A 20,295-nucleotide genomic window follows, 5' to 3' on the forward strand; every position below is an offset into this window, starting at 1 on the left:
CCTTGGTTTTTCAGTTATGTTTGTTGTATGTGTTGTCGCTGTCGCTGTTTCCAATATTTTCTCGGACTGTTTTGTGGTATAGGAGATATATTGTTATACAAGCGTTTATTTGGTAGAAGGTGTGAGTGTAAGTGTAAGTGTGAGTTTGAGTGTGTGTGATTTGTGATTTGTGATTTGTGATTTGTGATTTGTGATTTGTGACTTGTGTAGTGCCACCTTCCCCCCCCTCCAAAGCAAAAAATTGCCCAAAGGGTAGGTACTGTGCTACGGAACAAACATCATTATCTACACCACTATCACCACATAATTAACATTTCACCACTATCACCTCTATCACCACATACAGTAGCTACAGATGGATCGGTGTGAACCCTGCAATCCCAGCCACTTGTGGCCGAAGAGGGTGCCTAGAGCAAGAGGGGCAGCCCCGCCATTTTTTGACACCGAGTCTGTACTTCCCACCTTTTAGGCAAAACTGAACCAACAAGAACAACAACGAACAACGAACAACAAACAACAAGAACAACGAACAAGAACAACGAACAATCAAGGCCCTCTCGAGGCATTACTCACTATTCCCGATTAGGATATTTACATTGGCTGGTCTTTTCACCGAATCATTGAATGAGGAGAGCAGTGTGGGACTTCTGTAGGATAATCTGCTATAATTAGCAAGCCATCTGTATTTCTATGGGTAGTGTAGGAAACCAAAAATATTGCCTTATCAGTTCAGGTATATAAACCGGTAGGTATTTCCTTGTGATCTTGGTACTTTCAGACTTCAGCCTTCAGACTACAACCCCAAAACCACATCCACATCCTCCACACTATACATACAATACACATATACAAATGCAATTGAATCATCTTTTGTTATCTGCACTAATCAGTGTAGCCTCCGCTGCTAACACTACAGTCCCAGATGTTCCATCTTCCTGTAGTTTCACCACTACCACTGCCACTGCTCAGTCCGACTTGGACAAGCTGGCCGGCTGTGAGAACATTGTCGGTGACGTCGTCATCAGTGGTTCTCTAGGTAACGCTGCCCTGGCCAACGTCAAAGCCATCTACGGTTCTTTCAAAGTCAACAACGCTACCTCTCTAAACAACTTGGCTGCCGACAGCCTGCAGAAGGTCACCGGTACCCTGGCTCTGCAAAGCTTGACCATCCTGACCTCTGCTTCTTTCGGTTCCCTAGAGGAGGTCGACACCATCAACCTGATCACTTTGCCAGCCATCTCCACTTTCTCTTCAAACTTGAAGTCCGCTAACAATATCCTGATCTCAGACACCTCTCTGGAGTCCATCGACGGTTTCTCCGACTTGGAAGAAGTCGCCGTCTTCAACATCAACAACAACAGATACTTGACCTCTTTGAAGTCTAGCGTCAAGACAGTCAGTGACTCTCTACAATTCTCTTTCAACGGTGACCAGTCCTCTTTGACCTTCGACGACTTGCTATGGGCTAACAACATTACCTTGAGAGACGTCGACGAAGTCTCTTTCAAGAAGTTGGAATCCGTCAACTCCTCCTTGGGTTTCATCAACAACTCCATCTCCTCCTTGTCCGTTGACAACTTGAAGTCCGTCGGCCAATCCTTCAGCATTGTCTCCAACGATGACTTGACCTCCGTCTCCTTCGCTAACTTGTCCACCATCGGCGGTGCCCTTGTGGTCGCCAACAACACCAACTTGAAGGACTTGAGCACTTTCAAGAACGTCCAAACCATCGGCGGTGCCTTGATCGTCACCGGTAACTTCACAACTCTGGACATGAGCTCCTTGAAGTCAGTCAGAGGTGGTGCCGACATCGAAACCAAGGCCGGTAACTTCTCCTGTGACCCATTCAAGAAGTTACAAAGCAAGGGTGGTATCCAAGGTGACAACTTCGTTTGCAAGAACGGTGCCACTTCCACTTCCATTAGCTTGACCTCCAGATCCTCCTCCGCTTCCCAATCCTCTTCTTCTCAAAGAGCCTCCGCTACTGCCTCCGGTAACTCCTCAAACTCTGCCTCCACTGCTGCTTCCACTTCTTCCGCTAACAAGCAGAAGTCCAAGGGTGCTGCCGCTGGTCTTGCCGACTCCTTCCAAGGCTCTTCCTTAATGGGCGCTTTGGCTGCCGTTGCTTTGGCTCTAATATAGAGTGGAAACTCCAAACTGTTCTTTTTTAACAAACTATCACCTTCTGCTTTAAGAAGTTAACTAATAACATTACTCACCTGCATTTTAATGCCTGTCTGGACCAGGTATACCCAACAATTTGTATTTTTAAAAGCTGCCTTCTAATTTAGTATAATACGGCTATATATATAAAAACTCGATAAATACGATCATAATTAATTTGTATGTTTTTTGCTCTATTTATTTATTTATTTATTATCATACAACATGATATAACACCATAATAGTAAATATCTTCTTCTTCTTTTAATTCATGTGCTATAATTTATTCGCATAAATTAAAAAAATATATATGTTTAACTAAAATGTATCAATGCATATTCAGCTGTTAACAATTAGGTCTATAAACTCGTTAGCTGGATCTTCGTCATGTCTTGCCGTTTCAATGTTTGTCAAAATCTTCTTTATTCCAAGGTTAATAGCTGGGCGTGTTCTGGCCAACTGGTTGATCACTTTAACTCTCTCTGCATCATCTAAAAACTCGGTCTCTATCATAATGTTATTAAGCTCGTCCAAATTACCAACATCAGGTACACCAATCTCATTATCAAAGCAACTTAAAATGTCCATCTGCCTCAAAACAGAATAGGAAGATGTGGTGGTCAAAATCAAAAGTCTCTTGTCCTGGGGTGGTTTACGTTTCAGCGCAACTTTCAGGACTTGAAGAATGTTATTAGAGAAACGGGGTCCAATTGGAACCCAGTCCACAAGCGTCTCAATAGAATCAATCACAAGTATATTAAGTGGAGATTTATAAGCGTCACGGAACGTATTATCAATGTAGGCAATCTTAGCTGCTTCTGACATACCAGCAATATCATTGGGAGATATCATTCTCACAAAAGGAAATCCAGAATTTAAAGCAATTGCAGCCGAAAGGGCTGTTTTACCTGCACCGGCATTACCATGCAACAGCAGTGATACCAACCTAGATCTATCACTTTTTTTAACTTGGCGAACGTACCTGGCACCATGCTTTAATATATTGTCTACTGATTCAGAATAATTAATGATACCACCTTCAACGCAGGTCTTTAAATCTTCTTCACTGACACCAAATGCTGGAGTAACTTCATCTAATGCATTTAAGAAATCAGCTCTTGTAACCCTTAGTTGAGATAGTTCTTTGGGATTTAGTTTTGTACTACCTTTACCTATATTAACAGTCTTATTGATAGCAAATGAACTTGCACTCTTGACTAAACCCTCAATTTCAGCACCAGAGAAGTTTTTTGTCAAAGCAGCTAGTTCCTTCAAGTTCACATCAGGCGCCAGCATGCCATTCTCTCTCATTTTCTTAGTTTGAATTTCGAATATCTGGACTCTACCCTCTTCATCTGGTAAATGTATCTCAACTTGAACTTCAAAACGACCAGGACGCAACAACGCACTATCGATTAGGTCTTTACGGTTGGTCATACCAATAACCAGAATGTTATTTAGTTGATCCACACCGTCCATTTTGGCCAAAAGTTGATTCACTACATTATCTCCAACACCAGTACCATCTCCTCGAGAGCCTCTCTGCTTAAAGACAGAGTCCAGCTCATCAAAAATTATAATATGTAAGGACGATTCTTCTCCTTTAGCTCTATATTCAGCTTCAGCATCCTTGAACAGATTACGAATATTTTCTTCTGAGGAACCAACATATTTACTTAATATTTCCGGACCATTAACAATTTTTGGTTCTTTAGCATTTAACATTGTACCTATTTTTCTTGCAATAAGAGTCTTACCCGTACCAGGAGGTCCAAATAATAGTAAACCTTTCACATGCGATATACCCAACTTTTCAATAACCGCAGGTGGGAAAATTCTGCTTGCAAAAGCCCTTCTGAATATTTTAGTGAATTCTTTATCTAGACCACCAACACCTAAGTCTTCAAACTTAAAGTCTGGTCGAATCACAGCGTTGGGGTTTGAGGTTTGTAAACTTGATCCTGCAGTTAAGTTTACCAAGCCATCACGACCTTTATAAAACGAAACATGACTCTGGTTTGTTAAAATACTCTTGGTTTCTATCTTTGTTGAGACATGTGGTTTTGGTTGGACATCTCCAATATCAATAGCTTGCAGGCCTTTTATTTTCACATCAAATATATGTCCTTTATATTCAAATATTAGGTACTGAGTCGGTGAGAATACCTGTGATTCGAACATTTTAACAAAATGCCTTGAAAGGTCATCTTGCTCGAATTTGGTATTAACGGCTTTACCTCTTGATCTGAAGGATATCTCAACATCCATGTTTCCAATATAGGAGTGTTTAGAAGTATAAGCTACCAAATCGAAAGGACGAACTTGTACACTTTGGTTAAGAGACCAACCACCCCACGTCCTCTGATTTCCATTAAGACCAATGGTTTTTGGTGGTATTTCATTGCTATGCCTAGTTGTGAACACAAATAAATTGTCTAGTAGTATGTAGCTATTATTAGGGAAATCCGATGGAGAGACAGCAACCACATTTGCCAATGCATATGAATTATTTGGACTGTTGGCAACATGAAGCTCAAAGCTAGTCATAGGTGGACGTCTTGGTTCGATTCTAGATGGTCGAGACTTTTCAGAAATGAATGAGTGATTGCTATGATTAGACTGTATTTCACTTTTGGGTTCATCGAAGAATTTCTCAGCATCATTAAAATCATGTAAGTTTTCATTATTATTATTATTATTATTGGATGTATGATTCACATAGTTGGCAGGATTGATATTATTCACAACATGCTTCCCAAATGAACTTAACTTAAATTTGTCCATTGTTTGAGTAGAGTATAGTTGTTGCTAGAACTTACCTGTCTATAGTTATGGGAAGAAAGGGTGAAATGATTTAAATACTATAAGTCAAACAGTTGACTTTAAAGCAAAGAAGATATATCAATTAGGAGGTATGGCCCTTCGGGAATATTGCTTGCAAATGCGGACCCTTTATCCATCTCATTGCAGATCATAATTCTTTATGGTCACATTGAGTTAATGTGCCATATGTGACGATTATCACTCAAGCCGTTTGGTTCTAGATGATATTTAAAATTAACAAATATGCAATGTGCTATAAAGTATTGGTATTGCTTTCGCGTTACTATATTGTCTCTATAATACTAATTAGTAAGTCTGATGGACATCAATATTACTACTGTTGCTGCTGCTGCCCTTGTTGCTGCTGACTTTTGGAAAAACCGGCAATTAGGTTATATATTAGGAAACCAATTAACATCTTCTTCCAGTTCTTTTCAAAGAATGTTCTTTGATCTTCCTCTTCGTTATCTTCTTCTTCTTTACCCTTTTTCTTGGCTGCATCAAGCTTACTCTCAGCTTTCTTCTCGGCGTATGTCTTTGTAGTCTTCTTCAGTTTGATTGGAGGGGGTTGTGGTGCATGAACTGGTAATCTAACTTCTGCAGTAGTACCGTTTGAATAATCGTTCATCATCCATGTTAATGATTCCACTATGTCATCGTTGACATCAACCATTAACGTATAATTGTGCTTCTTACCGTCTACTTTCAAGTAGCAAAAACAGTCATTGCTGTATGATTCACCTTCAGCACCAAAACAATAAGTACCTATTAAAGATGACGCATCAAGAGTAGTACCCGTTATATTGTGTGCTTTTTCATCTACTGTAATCTCACCTAGACTCACTCTCTTCCCATTGTCACGATTGCTTGCAAAAAGGCTCAATTTCTCCGAATTAACAAGGCCCAACAAGACCAACATATAAACTAAAAAATACATCACAACCACTATTGTCTTCTTATTATGTTTCAGTTAGTATGATTAGGCACCACCAGATAATTATTGTTACTGCTAAAATAGAGGTGGATTCATTGAATTGGCTCAGGCAGTCAGGCAAAAAAAAAGGGAACGTTGTGGGTGATTCCAACATTTCGATAATAAGCACTCTCAGACCACTTAAAAGTAAGTAAATATCTGGGCTTGATAAGACCAATACAGGACCAATCAGGGACAGAAGAAGTAAATTAGAATACAGCCAGAGTGGAGAAGTATGTTGGTTGTTGCTTTTGCTTCCTTGCTGGGGGCTGCAAGGGCTATTATGATGCCGATAGATGACCCTACTACTTCGGATAAATTTCAAATAACGTATGCAAACGAATCCCTCTGGGATACACTAGTGATGAAGAACAAGACTGCATTGGAGTCAGGTGAGTTATTTGATTTGGGTCCCGACACGAAATGTTTCCTTCCGAATATGACCAGATTGCATGAACAAAATGTCCAGTCTGTGAATGATCCTGAATACAAGCAGAAACTAATTGATACCTTAGATATGGGCGCACACATTATTGACGCCAGCCTAAAAAATCAATGCTTAGTTAGTCAAAACGGATTTTGGACGTACCGATATTGTGGAAGTGGTGACTTCACTCAATACCATGGAGTTGCTCCAGACCCTAATGATAAACTGACTTACACCCTGGGAAGATCCAGCAAACAAATAGAAAATAGAGAATTTCAACTTCTTTATGATGATTACGGTTATTACATTAGTGAGATTATTGAATCCGGTGATATATGTGATGTAACGGGTACGCCTAGAGCAATCGAAATACAGTATACATGTGGTAACGTTATGAGACCAGGGACGTTGCAATGGACAAGAGAAACGAAAATCTGTCACTATGAAGCTCAAGTAATAGTCCCAGATCTATGCCAGTTGGAACTTCTCTCAAAGAACCAAGATAAGAAGAATGCTGTTCCAATTATTTGCCATATGTCCAATGATGTTCCTGATAAACATAACATTGTTGATATTGTTTCCAACTATGATGTTTCTTTTGTTGCAAATCAAGTTTATTTCCTTCTACCAATGAATAATTCTAACGTTGATAGGGCTTTGTTAATGTACACAGGGAATGCAACTGAGGATGGATTGGAGATGGACCCATTCCCAATGGAGATTTACAAAAAGTTTATCGATGTGATGAATAAAATGCTAGGTTTGGGATTGTTATCTCCACCTGATGGAAAACCTTTTGATGTACACGATTCTTACCAGTGGATCGGTGACATCGTTGACATGCATGGTAACTACTTGAATAGGTTAAGATTGGATGTTGATGTTAATATGGAGGCTACCTTAATTATAGACAAATCTATTAATTTTACTGGTCCTAATAACTTTCAGTGGTATTTTAGAGGTTCAGATAGAACGAAAAATAGCAAATCTAGGTTTGGTTCCCTGACCAATGATAATATGATGCTTGCTGGTGGTTCAATAATAAACGTTGACGATATAAGCAAAGAAAATGCTCAAGAATTGCTCGAGAAGTTAGTTGCTGCTGGAAAACTGTCGGGTGTGATAGAGGACAATAAAATTACACAAGGATCACCAATTGAAGCTTCAAAAACGAAGGTCACAAAAGCGTCAGAATCTACACCAGTTTCTGAGAAGAATAAAAAGGCAAAAACAGTAACTAAAACAATTATCCGCTCCCGAGATAAGGAAGAATATTTTAAAGAAAATGAAAAACAGGGAGAAGAAAATAATGCTCAAGTTCCGTTTTCTGCACATAATAATGAACAACATGGAACGATTAGTAAATCTGAAAGAAAGGAAGAAAATACTAATCAGAAACAGTTGGCTAATACACAAAAGGGGGATACTGACACACCACCACAATCCAGTCAATCATCTGCTAATGACAAATTATCACGATCCGGTATGGGGCAAAAAGAACCTGGTGTTGATGAAATTGGCAGCGAACTAAGAGGCAATTCTAAAAAGGCATTAGGATCAAATATCGATAATTCATCTGGCCGATCGACTCTAAATGATAATAGTGATAGAATTGCTGTCGAAAATGAAGCTAGAGAAATTATCAATAGTAATGCATATGATCAGTCAGAGGCTTCCGTCGATCCTAACTATAGAAATGATCAACAGAGGTTAAATTCTGCAAAAGAACACACCTTCTCCCAATCCAAAGAAAAGAAGTCCATTAATTCTGAGGAAATTCTTGAAACCAAAATTTTAAACTCAGAAACGTTGGGTAATAACGATGGTGTAGCATCTGATGTTAAGGATGAAGAAGTTGTCGAATCTGATAGAAACGGGGTTATTGATGATGAGTTGTAAATCTTTTACAATTTAACTATTTACTTAGGAATATAGAATTCACCATGGTTATCATGCCATATATCGCAATTAATGATAAATATTGTTTCATTTTAGAATATATTAAAGTTGTCATAACGTCATTAAAGGCCATTTCTAGCCAAATTATCTGTTACATGTAGATAAAAGTCTAGGATATTTATTGGTTCATACCCAATTTTTGGAAAATACTTAAGATAATCATCTTGTAATTTGTTCTTCCAATTAATAATGTCAAGATGATCCACATTTTTTAGAGTACCTTGATATTCGCCCCATTCACTGCTTTTTATGGTAACTAGACCATCATTCAATCCGTCATTAGTAGCTTTTGCTATGACTTTCCAAGGCCATGCTAATACGTTATACCATTTAGGCTTAAAGTATGATCCATATGAAAAGTACTTAACTTTTGGATCATCTCTAACATTCTCATTGAAGTATTGCATATAAGTTGTTGTTAACTGATAAAAGCATATTGGTAAATGAATATTTGGGGCACTTTCTTTTTTTGGTTTCAGATCAAAAAACAACTTTGTAATATAGTCGGCCATTTCTGAGCCCCGATGTGGGGTTGATATTGTCGTCAAACTAGCTACTTGGTAGTTTCTTTTCGGTAGTTTTGCTATTAAGTATCGGCAATCTAGGCCACCCATTGAATGCGCTAAGAGGTTTAGCTTTATCTTTTCATTTCTCGAGAACCATGAATTTTTCTTTTGCTTTTTCTGTAGCTTCTTTACTTCACGTTCAATAGAGGCATTTAAAGCCAGTGCTCGTTCTTCGATGCTGCCCATACCTGGCACTTTTGTAGTAATTGTTTGACAGCCATTTTTTTCAAGTATTTCTTTAATGCCAATCCAGTACTCTATCTCTAGCAGTCCCTTATTCCTCACACTTGCACCTTCGGTATCGTCATCAATTTCCAGGAAATGATCCGAGTTGTTCAGGTTAATGCTACTGCTTATCATTTTAGTTAGCCTAAACACAGATGGAATGAGAATCAACTTATCAAACCCTGACAGCCCATGACACAGTACAACTGGATATTTAGGTGCCTTATAATTCTCAATCTTAGGTAACTTATCAATTGAGTGAATATCTTCCTTAACCAGCAGCTCTTTTGAGGAGGTCATACTACTTTGATATTATTTTTATCCAATAGCTAATTCATTTGGCATTTACCAAAAAAAATAGCTTATTCTGTCATTTAGCCAAATATATCAGAACAATTCGATGCGATGAGCTTGCGTCAAGTATATACTGGACCCTTAACGCAGTTAATTTTCCGTTGTGCACATGAAGCACCTACAGTGCACAGATTCCTCTGCAGCTAAACACTAAAGAACTCTTTTTGTGCGGGTAACAAAGTTGCCTATTCAATAGAACAAAGTAGAAGACTTATAAAGTGATAAACATCAAATCATTAATCCGCGATAGTTTAATGGTCAGAATGGGCGCTTGTCGCGTGCCAGATCGGGGTTCAATTCCCCGTCGCGGAGATTTTTTTTTCAATTTCTCATTCTATCGAATGATGATGACAGGACACATATTAAAGAGAAATCATCGTGTATTCTGTTTAACAACGGTCTTATTAAATTTAAAATGAAGGCTATTGTTATAACCGTTTGCACCCGTGAATAGACTTTATAGCATCTAAGCAAATCTGTATTCAACAATTCAACATTCAATATGCTTATGTCATACCGTAGGAAACCATTGTAGAGTATAAGTACTACATATTTCAAATATGTATGAGTATAGAAAATTATTTATCGAACAGATTCAAGTAAGGAAAAGTTTTTGATTGCAATGTAGAAAGATAAATTAATAGTATTGTAGTCGCATGTTGATTATAAATGACAATATCACTTGCTTTATACTATTTGTTTTTATGTAAAATGTATTATCAATAATATGCAAAGTATAACAGCAGGATATACAGATGCATTGTACACAAAGGCAAACATACCCTTATTTCTAGTTTTCTCTTTCACTATAAGAGACACCCTCTCCATTTAGAATAGAGTCGGTACCTCTAATATTTGTGTGTATCAAAGATAAACAATAAAAAAAAGCTTTATAAAATCATTAATAATATGAAAGAGAATAGAAGATAATAAAGAGAGATTAAAAAAAAAAAGTTCTGGAATTGCAGTGTATGTACATAGATCCAAACTGATAAATTACCTTTCCAGCTCTAGAACGTCTTCATAAGACATAACAGAGTTCAGAGTAAAAAAAACCAGTCTTTCAAAGATCAGCATTTAATGTTATTTTTGTTCTTGCATTTTTTTTTATTTAGTTGTTATAATTGGTTTTACCGTACTTTTAATTTTTATTCCCTGTTGCACTCTTCTATCATTCTTGAGTGAAAGATCAAAGACAAAAAAGGGGGAGGTTCATGGCCGTCTCCTGAGTTTCTTATATTTGATCTTTCTTAGGAATTACAAAATGGTATCGTATATCTTCATACAGCGTACTTCTTAGTCCACTCTCTGGCGGTAGCCTCGTACTTAGCTCTATCAGTCTTGTAGATGTGGGCGATCTCTGGAACCAAAGGATCGTCTGGGTTGGCGTCTGTCAGCAAGGAGCAGATGGAAAGCAGGACCTTAGAAAGTGTTAGAGCTGGAGACCACTGGTCCTTCAGGATATCCAGACAGATGTTACCGTTAGCGTTGATATTTGGGTGGTAGATCTTAGTTGTGAAGGAGATCTTAGGAGGCTTAAAAGGGTAGTCTGTAGGGAAGTGGATAGACAGGAAGAAAACACCACCGGCGTATGGGGAGTCTGGAGGACCCATTATAGAGGCTTGCCAGTGGTACAGATCGTCACCAACTGGACCAGCAGAACATGAGGTTGGTGGATCTCTACCTAGATCACTTAGTTCCTTGGCAATACGTTTAGAAGACATTTTTCTCTGTGTAGTTGTATGATTTTTCTCTGATGTGAGTAACCTATTGCCACAACAGAAGAAAGGAGTTCCTGAAGGTCCATCTTTATATACTTTGTCACAGAAATTTTTCGTTGTGTTTTTGCTCGAAACAATTTTCTTTGTGATTGTAAAGTTTTTTCCAGAACGGATGGTCAGAAGTGATCTTTATTTGATGGGTTCACCAAAGATACGCAAGTAGCGAGAGTGCGAAGCTAGGCAAAGTGCGAGGGACTTACCAAAGGGAAAAAGAAAGAAAACACAAAGTGGCGAATGTGATCGGGATCACCAGTAAATTGATAGATTCTTCTATAGTGTTATGTTGCTGCAATGTAGGCGTTAACAAGAACATAGCTGTGTAATGGCTCCAGATACCAAGGGTGAACATGCTGAGCGCTGCCAACTCTGTACTTTGGTATCTGTCGAAACCAACTGTCTTTGGTGCCAGGTAAGTTTTCTTTTCAACTTGAAGCTTAACAGTATTGGCACTACTTCATTGCAGCTTACCGTCACTATACCGATTGAATGCCTTTGCCTGGTGCTCGACGTCATTTGTTATAGAACTATTGAAATTGATAAGATTAATAAGATTATTAAAATTAGTAAAATTATTAGGATTATTATTAAGATTATGTAGCATATGAGATTAAGAATTGGGGGGCAGTTAAAAAATATAATGATAAAGATACAGACCGATTTCTGTATTGTGTTGAGTTTCGATTCAACTGATGAACGTGCTCTCGACGATGGAGACACCTTTCTCGTTCTTGTAAGTGGACTCTTGGCAGTACTGGTAGATGTAAGGCTTGATGTGTGCGATGTTTTGTGCTACTGACTTCACAACACCTGGCAACTCCCCCAGCACGTCATATCTGTTGATCAACCGCAGATGGTCCTCATGGAAGTCTGCTGGAAACTGAATGCTGGTTGGGTAGTCCCACCCGTTCTCTTTGTCCTTGTGGGTCTTGTTGAATTTAACTTTGTGCTTGTCAAGACTAGAGCCAATTGTTTTCAGTTTGCCGTCCTCTGATGTCGACCATATCGTCATGGTTTTGTTACCGTGTTCCGAAGTAGTGGTAAATTCCATGCACAGCACAGAATGGTGCTCGCTTTGGAAACATAAAAAGTTCCATCTGGATGCCGCTTTGTTAGGTTGCAAACCTTGAACTGCATCGATGTAAACTATTGGCGAGTTAGTCAACAGAATGCTAAAGTCATCGTATTTACCACTCTTGCTGTTTAACTTCTTGTAAGTAATCTTACCGTCGGCAACACCCTTTGGAATAAAGACATGTCTGATCATCTTGTTAGATTCCTCGGAATATAACTTGTCCAGGGCCACCGCCTTGTCCAAATAGTAATTACAACCGTCTGGGTTGATCATAAAACCGGGCAAGAGGCTTACATCCATTTCAAGTTTCAGATCCTTAACGTTATTGTCCTGTTGTGGTATATCGGCACGGATATGTAGAGTTGCAAATTTATCGTAGATATTGTCCTTGAACTCGATCTCCTTGAATTCAAAACTGACATTCTTGGAAACAAATTTCAAGGGCTCAAAGGCACTAACTTCGTCCAGTTTAAAACTCTCCCACACATCGCACTTGACTTCCTCATCAACACAACTAAACACTTTAAAGTTCAGCTGGAACCCCTTATACAACCCACCAAGAACACTAGAGTAAAGTAGTTGCACAAACCCACACCTCTTGCTCTTGTAATCAGAGAAGTACAAGGTCTGGGTCTCCACTTTGGTCTCCACACTCTGCTTCATCGCCTTCAACAGACCGTGGCTCTTCTTCTTCTTGTTTTTAGCACCTCCATTGTCGCTAGGGTTGAAAAACCACTCCAGCTGGCTCACATCATTGATAACCGTGAACGCATCGTCATTGCCTCTCCTATCCTCTTGGTCCTTCAGTAGCGGATCCTCAACTTGTACCTCCCTCACGTGTGCAAACTTGGTCTTATTCTTCTTCGAGTCAAACATGCCGTACTTACCTTCATGTGAAGATACCGTTCCAAAGCAAAAGCAGTTCTGGCTCTTATATACTTTTTTTTTTGCCATGGACCTGGGGACCAAGCTCATCGGATTTCTGCTTGCTCGTGGCAATCAAAAACAATAACGCGTAGTGAACCGAGAATCAATATATCGGGCTCGTACTAGGGAGTTCCGGCTTCCGGGCCTTCTGTGGTGCTTTACTCTTTGTTTACATGGGACACCTTCGTAAAGATGATCCCAGTGAACCCCTCGCACAGAAAAGGAGTTAAGCCGGCTTCCAGTTGCTCAACGTCTTCTCTCAGCTCTGCAGGTTTCGATTGTTTCTATGCATTCGATCCAAGCAGAATCTTGTCCTGTGTTATTCCCTTTTCCCCTATATTTGTGCATAATGTTCTGAGCAATTCGGCTATTCTGTTGGGATCCCAAAAAATATCTCGCAATTACAAAGAATTTCGAAGCTTCCTTTTCCATTTTGGCTGTGCGGCTTACACTGAGAGCATCTCTTGATCAGGAAAATGATTTTCTCTTAATTTGATTGCTATCCCCTGCTTGGATCTCTGGGCATCTCATGGCAAGGGCTTCCTGCAAATACTGGAGACTCCTTTGCGGTATTTCTTCTCGGGTCCTAGAAGAAAAGGGGGCGACGAGGGTGGATTAGGAATAGGAAGGCTCAACACAGAGCAGTCGGTACGGCTGTTTCTCCTATCTATAACATTTACTATGCTGCAGAGAATCCACTGGATCCACTGCGTTCACTGCGGTCCACTGCGACTCAGGGCAGAGGCACTCCCTTTCCAAGCTCTGTACTCCGGAGAAACGGAGTAGAGCTTAACAAGAGAGAATAGTCTCGCATTTTCTCCTGAAAGCTGATTCCCCACGGGTTCTCAGTACCAGCCAATGATACACAGATACACTCGTAGACCCCCTTACTCCCTTCTCCTGTGTGGTCCGTCGTGCTTTTGCTTCTACTGCTGTGCGCTACTTTCCATTGGGCTAACACCAAGCATTATAACACCGCCCAAAGCGGTGCTATACATATCTCTAATAGGAACGGGAAGCCCTGGTATTGGTTTGCTGCGTGTATGTCTGTGATCATTTAGCATTTAGCAATTTTTCATTTTTTACAGGGCTAATATACAGTGGATAGACCCATTTCAAGCCACATTCTCGGAAGATTCGAAGAGTTCTCTGTCCCGCGATTACTCTCATTTTTTCGCGTTTCGTTGTGATGGGCACTGGAAGGCATCAATTGGCCTTAAGTGAATTGGTCTGGGATGGCGGATGAGGCTTTTTGCAGTTGATGGCAAGCCAACTGAGTCACCATGTGCTTAAACGACCGATACTGAAGATTGTTCGTAAACATGCTTGATTACTATATGCTTGTGGTAAATAGGAAAATATATTTAAATTACGTCTAAGTACGAGGGACACAGCCCAGTGGTCCGGCAAGCACAATATTGTAGTAGCACTTGGTAGGCTCAGTGACAGCCTCGATGTTGAACTCTGGAGCACATCTGAGCGATACTTCGGCGGCACGACTGGGTCCGTTCCAGCACTTCTCACCGCGCGTAAATCCGAGCACGATGGGGAGGTCCATGTTGTCGAGCTCGTCACCGTACAGGTACTCGAATTCGTCCTCGATCGAGCCATTCACCATTTTGAGTCTTTCGTTGCGGAGATGTCTCACGTCCAGATCAGGATACTTCGCGGACAGGTGGCTTTGGTGCTTGGCCTGAGATTCGTGCTCGTTTAAGGTATTGAACCCAGTAAAGCTACCTATACGAACCACACGCATGGGATCATTCAAGGAGCGCTGGGTTAGCATCCCAGTTAACTCTCCATTCAAGTCACGCTCAATACATATCTCATAGCTGTACTCATTGACCTTGCTTGAAACACAACCACTTTTATGGGCGTTCAATTGCTCGAGAATGTTCTGAAATGCTAATAATGTAGCATTTTCACGTGCCAAAACGGATTGTTGTTTCTCTAGTTCTAATCCCTTGACTTTCTCTTCTAAACTATGCAATTGTTTCTCATGCGACTTGAGCTGTTTCCTCAATTGGTTCAGCTCTTCCAAACTTGATTCAGATGGACCAGATTCTCCACCTTCAATGTGAAGGTTGCCCGACAGGATATCCTTAGCATGCGTCTCCACAATCTTGATAATTGTATCTATATTCTCGATAAGTTTATCGGGGACTGTGAACTTTGTGTTCCCATTCAAGAGGTTCTCATACTTACCCAGGAAATCATGGTACGCAGCTGCAGCTTCAATCACTTTCCGATCCTGAAAATTAACGTTATAGTTGCTTGCTACCGTGTCCATGACTTTAATAAACTTACGCACTCCCTTGTTGACAATTTCGTTACTGTAAGATGTCTTCCCTGAAACCAGAGCCTTCACAAATCCAGCTTTCCTGATAACATACTCAGGATTGGTTTCATCACTTTTCTTATCATACACCAGTCTAGGGATCTCTTTGACAAAGTAGTCCAGTAATTGTTCATGTAATTCAGTTTCGACTTTACTACTAATCGTTGCTCTATCGAATTCCTTGCTATTAATCATGGCATCATATTTTTTCACATTCTCATTGACAACTTTATCATTCAATGATCTTGTATAACCAATGGATAAATCGTCCAGAATCTTTGTGATATCTTGGAAAGCAGAAGCTGCTTGAATAACAGTTGCAAATGTTGAGTTCAGATCAGCTGTAAGTTGATTCATATCAATCTTTTGCAACTCGAAGGCAATTGGGTCATTTAGTTTGACTTTTTCCACATAGAATTGCTTCTCCTTCTCGTATCTTGCTTTTGATTTTTGTAACTTATCCTTTGTTTTACTTAATTGTTTGTCAAGATCTTCGATATTCTTCAATTGCTTTTCCTTGCTATCGATCTTTTTAATCTCAAATTTTTGGCTCAATGCCTTCAGCCCTTGCTCGTAATTTAGACGTTCTTGCTGCAAAATATCTTCATATTGCTTCTTTAATTCCTGGCAAGTTCTGCCACGGTAACTAGTTTGTGGAGTATTGACCTCATCAGAACAATCGCAACAATCGCAAATACCATCCCCGACTTTACTTCCAGAGATGTATCTTGGGATAAAACCTTCATTTTGGCAATAAAACTCTGTCAATTCTCCACAGGCACCAGTGCTGGGCTCATCTGATCCGTCGGGGCAATCACATACACCGTCATTAACACGTGAAAAGTCTATCTCAATAGAGCTATCGTTAAGACATCTCCATTTACCTTTACCGTCAGCCTTATAAGCACTTTGTAAATCCTTAGGAACACCAATAACGTCGACGCTAGCATCTGCATGAGAAAGCACGATCAACGCACTTAGCAAACAACTAACCCTCATTATTTCCTACTACGAGTACACTATTTCCCACTGAGATCAACTTCTTGAATGCCAATCTCTCATAAGTTCCTTGCCTAACAGAATATAATTGCATTGTGAGCCCGTAAGTCTTATACATCAGTTTGGCAAGTTTCACCTTTTTCGAAAGCCCGATGCCCTCGGGAAATGGCAAAGTGACAAAAACAAACAAACAAACGTCAAAAGACCACAAACTTAGATAATAGTAAGCTAATAGATAAACACTGTTGGATAAGCCGAAGTGTATCGGCATAACTTAGTTTGAAAGGAAAGAGATCGGTATCTATACCTATTTTTCTGTTTGGAATTTTTTTTTAGCTAGTGTTGCATTTCGTTTGGCCCCGAAGATTGTACAAACATCGTTAACAGTATTTCGAGCTTATGGATGAGGATATCTTGCAGTACATGAGGCCCAGCAGCCTTACCGACCTGCCGTTGAATATTCTATTTAATATCCTTTCGAATCTGGAGGCACATGATTTAATGACAGTTAGCTGTACCTGCAGCATGTTGCGGACATTGTCGAATGAGAATTTGATTTACAGGAATAAAGTCAAGGGTTCTAATGGTGCGAACTGGTGGACAAGGAGACTTGTAACAGATGTTTTCGATATCTTAGACCAGAAGAGGAATTTTCTGTTGACTATGACTACAAGACATAACGTTTCTGTCATTGAGTCATTGAGACATATCCAAAACAAGTTCAATTTGAACGAAGAGCCACATAGGAAAAAGACAAGGTCTTATAGTCATTCAAGAATAGACGAGGTGGACGGCAGTGGAAACATCATTATTACCAAGAACAATAATGGCATAAGTAGTGATAAGAGAAATTTTACCGATATCATCAGTAATAGAGATGCGCTAACTTATCAGTCAATACTGCAAGGGATAAAAGCGGTTGTTGATTCTCAGGACGAAAATATGGTAGACAGAAGTCACACTACAAAGGATAGAGTACATCAAACGTATACCATTGGCGAGTTGTCTCCGTCTACATCTGATAAATCTCGCTCATCCGATGATTCAATATTTTCAGGAAAACCAATACTTGGGGAAAATGAGTGGAAAGCTCACGATGAGCCAAGTAGTCCGTTCAAGGGAGTGTTGAATACTGATACAGTTTCAACTGGTTCTAGTTCTTTGTCGTCCTCTTCGGATTCCCTAGATAGGCTTCGAAACTCAAAGCATGTGCGTGACAAAGCAGCTTTATTCGAGAAACTGTTATTCAAAGAAAATAATGAAATCAGTCCCAAAAAAAATATACGAAAAACCGTTCACATCAATCAGCCGATTAATAATGATAAGAAAGTGAAGTCATATGGCGGCTTGTCAAACTCCAAATCTATGTTTGATTTTGTGCCGGAGCTCCAGTTAAAAGATGGAATTGAAACTAGAAAAATATCAGATGGTTATATCCAAGAAGTAGAAAGGCTTGAAGGAAGTGCATCACCTAAATTTTTAGAATCAAAGGCCACTTCAAAGGATCTGGAACTTTTGAAGAACTCTGCAAATGTTAAAGAAAGAAGCCAATGCCTGGAATCGACTCATCAGCAAAGACAGAAGCATAAAAGAAGTCAGCTAAAGATGATTATAACTTCGGATAATAAAATTAGTTATCAAAAAATTGATGATGGCGAAGAAGTAGGGTATTGAGCAGGTATTGTTATAATTCCTTCAAAGATATTTGGAAGACAAACATTGCTGCAAGAATATTACGTTACTATATCGTGTAGCAAACTTTACCCAGTTAAAATGGAATAAAATTATAACGAACTCGCAACTAATAGAGTCTTCAATCAGTATTATAAGACAATAAATTAATGACCATGTTAATAAATTAATCAAGTTTTAAGTAAAATAATAGAAATGATAATAGAACTAATAATAAACAATAATGATTATAACGATAATGATGATGAAATAGACTTAAATCATCATTGAATCAAATTGCCATTTTAATCAAAATTCTCTAGTGTTCTTGTAAAAATTTGGACATAGTAATAATAATAAAAATAATAGTTTTGAAATATTTATTATATAGATTTAAAGAGATAATCATGGAATACATATATTATAATAATATTATATTATAATTGTTAGAAGTTTATTTAAACATTATATTTTCCACATTATTTTTATTTTGTGTCATAATAGGGATTTCTCATTTATTTATAGTAGAGAAGTTGCAAAAAGGTCTCACATTAAAGGAACAGACTCGATAGTATATTTTATTTTGATTGTAAAATCTAAGATAGGATGAAATGTCTATATACTTAATCCCTAAATGACGACTATACATGGTGTTGGGTCAGCTGCGCGCTTCCCCAGACCAATAAGTACTCATACCATAGATGCTATTCAGCTTAGACAAAAAAAGAATGCAAAAAAACCTGAACATCTTTGTTTACTTATCCTAGGAGAACGAGGATCAGGGAGATCGACTTTTTTGGCAAATCTTTGTAACTATCCTGATTATACGCAGTCACAAGCGGTTGAAGTCTGTGATCCCAGAAGATCACATATAGCACAGAAATTAAAAATCATAAAGAAACATTTAGACCTCAGTTCACATATAAACGCACCTATGATACTTGATTTAGTTATTATGGAAGGATTTGGTGATAATTTTGATAATTCTGGGACTTCGGCGACAATTTCAGCATACCTTAACACCCAATTCGAGAATTATTTGGCTGAAGAAGAGAAAATACATAGAACCGGGATTATAGAAGATACTAGACCGCATGCGTGTCTCTATTTTATCAAGCCAAATATGAGAGGATTAAATGATTTTGATATTGAAGTTTTAAAGAAAATTCAAAAGCAGGTCAATATTATTCCAATTTTAACAAAAGCTGATATTTTGAGTCAGCCAGAACTAGTATCGAATAAAGAAATAATCAAGAGACAGCTAAGGGATAATAATATAGAAATATATGATTTTGGGAATGACAGAATAGGTGATGTCTTCTCTTATAATGATATGCATCCATTTGACAAATATACTCGTTCACAGAATATAAATGAAATGGTTCCATTTGCAACTACTTGTAGTAAGCTTAAATACGTACATCCATGGACAGCTGAAACGCTACATATAAGGAAATATAGCTGGGGTGAATTAATTGTAGAAGACTTTTCAAATTCTGAATTTGCTTATTTGAAGGGGATATTATTTGGCTCACATGTCCAGGAATTGAGAAATTTCACGCAAAATGTGCTATATGAGACTTTCAGAGCTAGAAAACTGTTAGAAAGGCGATCAGCTATTGTTGAAAGCAATAGTATTCAACAAGATATACACCATTCAATGCATAGAATTGTCGGGTTACATTTTAAACAGAGTGATAACTCCTCAAAGTTATCACCAAACAAATTAATAGATGAAAAAGATCAATTGCTACTTGATTATGAAAGAAAATTGCGTGACTTGGAGACAAGATTAAACTCTGAGCAAAGCAAGTCTACGATGTCGTCAATTCCTTAAAGCAATAATTAGTCTTTAACCGGTATCATAATATATTCTCTATTGTCTGCAATTTGTAGTCGAGAAATTGGAATATTGTGTTTGATTCTAAAATGGTCCATTCCTGGATAGCAAAACACACATTAATCTCATTAATTGTAGTTCTATGTATAACTCAAACAATGTTGTTTTCTATTTGGA

At 38.7% G+C, this 20,295-nt stretch overlaps 10 protein-coding genes and 1 non-coding gene across 11 annotated transcripts; 5 read left to right on the top strand and 6 right to left on the bottom strand.

Moving 5' to 3' along the window:
• Positions 1–852: 852 nt before the first annotated feature.
• Positions 853–2,142, top strand: PST1 (Pst1p; the record flags this gene model as incomplete). The annotated part of the gene is made up of 1 exon (XM_445889.1): positions 853–2,142. One exon carries the CDS (start codon positions 853–855, stop codon positions 2,140–2,142), a length of 1,290 nt encoding a protein of 429 aa, XP_445889.1.
• Positions 2,143–2,502: 360 nt separating this feature from the next.
• On the bottom strand, positions 2,503–4,947 carry GVI51_E04367 (uncharacterized protein; the record flags this gene model as incomplete). Its single annotated transcript, XM_445890.2, has 1 exon — positions 2,503–4,947. One exon carries the CDS (start codon positions 4,945–4,947, stop codon positions 2,503–2,505), a length of 2,445 nt encoding a protein of 814 aa, XP_445890.2.
• Positions 4,948–5,320: 373 nt separating this feature from the next.
• On the bottom strand, positions 5,321–5,923 carry EMC10 (Emc10p; the record flags this gene model as incomplete). The annotated part of the gene is made up of 1 exon (XM_445891.1): positions 5,321–5,923. The coding sequence occupies one exon, from the start codon at positions 5,921–5,923 to the stop codon at positions 5,321–5,323; it is 603 nt and encodes a 200-aa protein (XP_445891.1).
• Positions 5,924–6,194: 271 nt separating this feature from the next.
• On the top strand, positions 6,195–8,285 carry YOS9 (Yos9p; the record flags this gene model as incomplete). Its single annotated transcript, XM_445892.1, has 1 exon — positions 6,195–8,285. One exon carries the CDS (start codon positions 6,195–6,197, stop codon positions 8,283–8,285), a length of 2,091 nt encoding a protein of 696 aa, XP_445892.1.
• A 122-nt stretch (positions 8,286–8,407) lies between these two features.
• Positions 8,408–9,436, bottom strand: TGL2 (triglyceride lipase; the record flags this gene model as incomplete). Its single annotated transcript, XM_445893.1, has 1 exon — positions 8,408–9,436. The coding sequence occupies one exon, from the start codon at positions 9,434–9,436 to the stop codon at positions 8,408–8,410; it is 1,029 nt and encodes a 342-aa protein (XP_445893.1).
• A 294-nt stretch (positions 9,437–9,730) lies between these two features.
• Positions 9,731–9,802, top strand: tD(GUC)3. Its single transcript has one exon. It is a non-coding gene; the product is annotated as a tRNA-Asp (tRNA).
• A 968-nt stretch (positions 9,803–10,770) lies between these two features.
• UBC5 (E2 ubiquitin-conjugating protein UBC5) lies at positions 10,771–11,214 on the bottom strand (the record flags this gene model as incomplete). Its single annotated transcript, XM_445894.1, has 1 exon — positions 10,771–11,214. The coding sequence occupies one exon, from the start codon at positions 11,212–11,214 to the stop codon at positions 10,771–10,773; it is 444 nt and encodes a 147-aa protein (XP_445894.1).
• A 739-nt stretch (positions 11,215–11,953) lies between these two features.
• GVI51_E04499 (uncharacterized protein) lies at positions 11,954–13,219 on the bottom strand (the record flags this gene model as incomplete). Its single annotated transcript, XM_445895.1, has 1 exon — positions 11,954–13,219. The coding sequence occupies one exon, from the start codon at positions 13,217–13,219 to the stop codon at positions 11,954–11,956; it is 1,266 nt and encodes a 421-aa protein (XP_445895.1).
• Positions 13,220–14,645: 1,426 nt separating this feature from the next.
• Positions 14,646–16,607, bottom strand: GTB1 (Gtb1p; the record flags this gene model as incomplete). The annotated part of the gene is made up of 1 exon (XM_445896.1): positions 14,646–16,607. The coding sequence occupies one exon, from the start codon at positions 16,605–16,607 to the stop codon at positions 14,646–14,648; it is 1,962 nt and encodes a 653-aa protein (XP_445896.1).
• A 399-nt stretch (positions 16,608–17,006) lies between these two features.
• On the top strand, positions 17,007–18,281 carry MFB1 (Mfb1p; the record flags this gene model as incomplete). Its single annotated transcript, XM_445897.1, has 1 exon — positions 17,007–18,281. The coding sequence occupies one exon, from the start codon at positions 17,007–17,009 to the stop codon at positions 18,279–18,281; it is 1,275 nt and encodes a 424-aa protein (XP_445897.1).
• Positions 18,282–18,912: 631 nt separating this feature from the next.
• On the top strand, positions 18,913–20,115 carry SPR28 (septin SPR28; the record flags this gene model as incomplete). Its single annotated transcript, XM_445898.1, has 1 exon — positions 18,913–20,115. The coding sequence occupies one exon, from the start codon at positions 18,913–18,915 to the stop codon at positions 20,113–20,115; it is 1,203 nt and encodes a 400-aa protein (XP_445898.1).
• Positions 20,116–20,295: the final 180 nt, after the last annotated feature.

This window comes from Nakaseomyces glabratus, chromosome E (genome assembly GCF_010111755.1).
Source record: "Nakaseomyces glabratus chromosome E, complete sequence".
Lineage (NCBI taxonomy): Eukaryota > Fungi > Ascomycota > Saccharomycetes > Saccharomycetales > Saccharomycetaceae > Nakaseomyces > Nakaseomyces glabratus.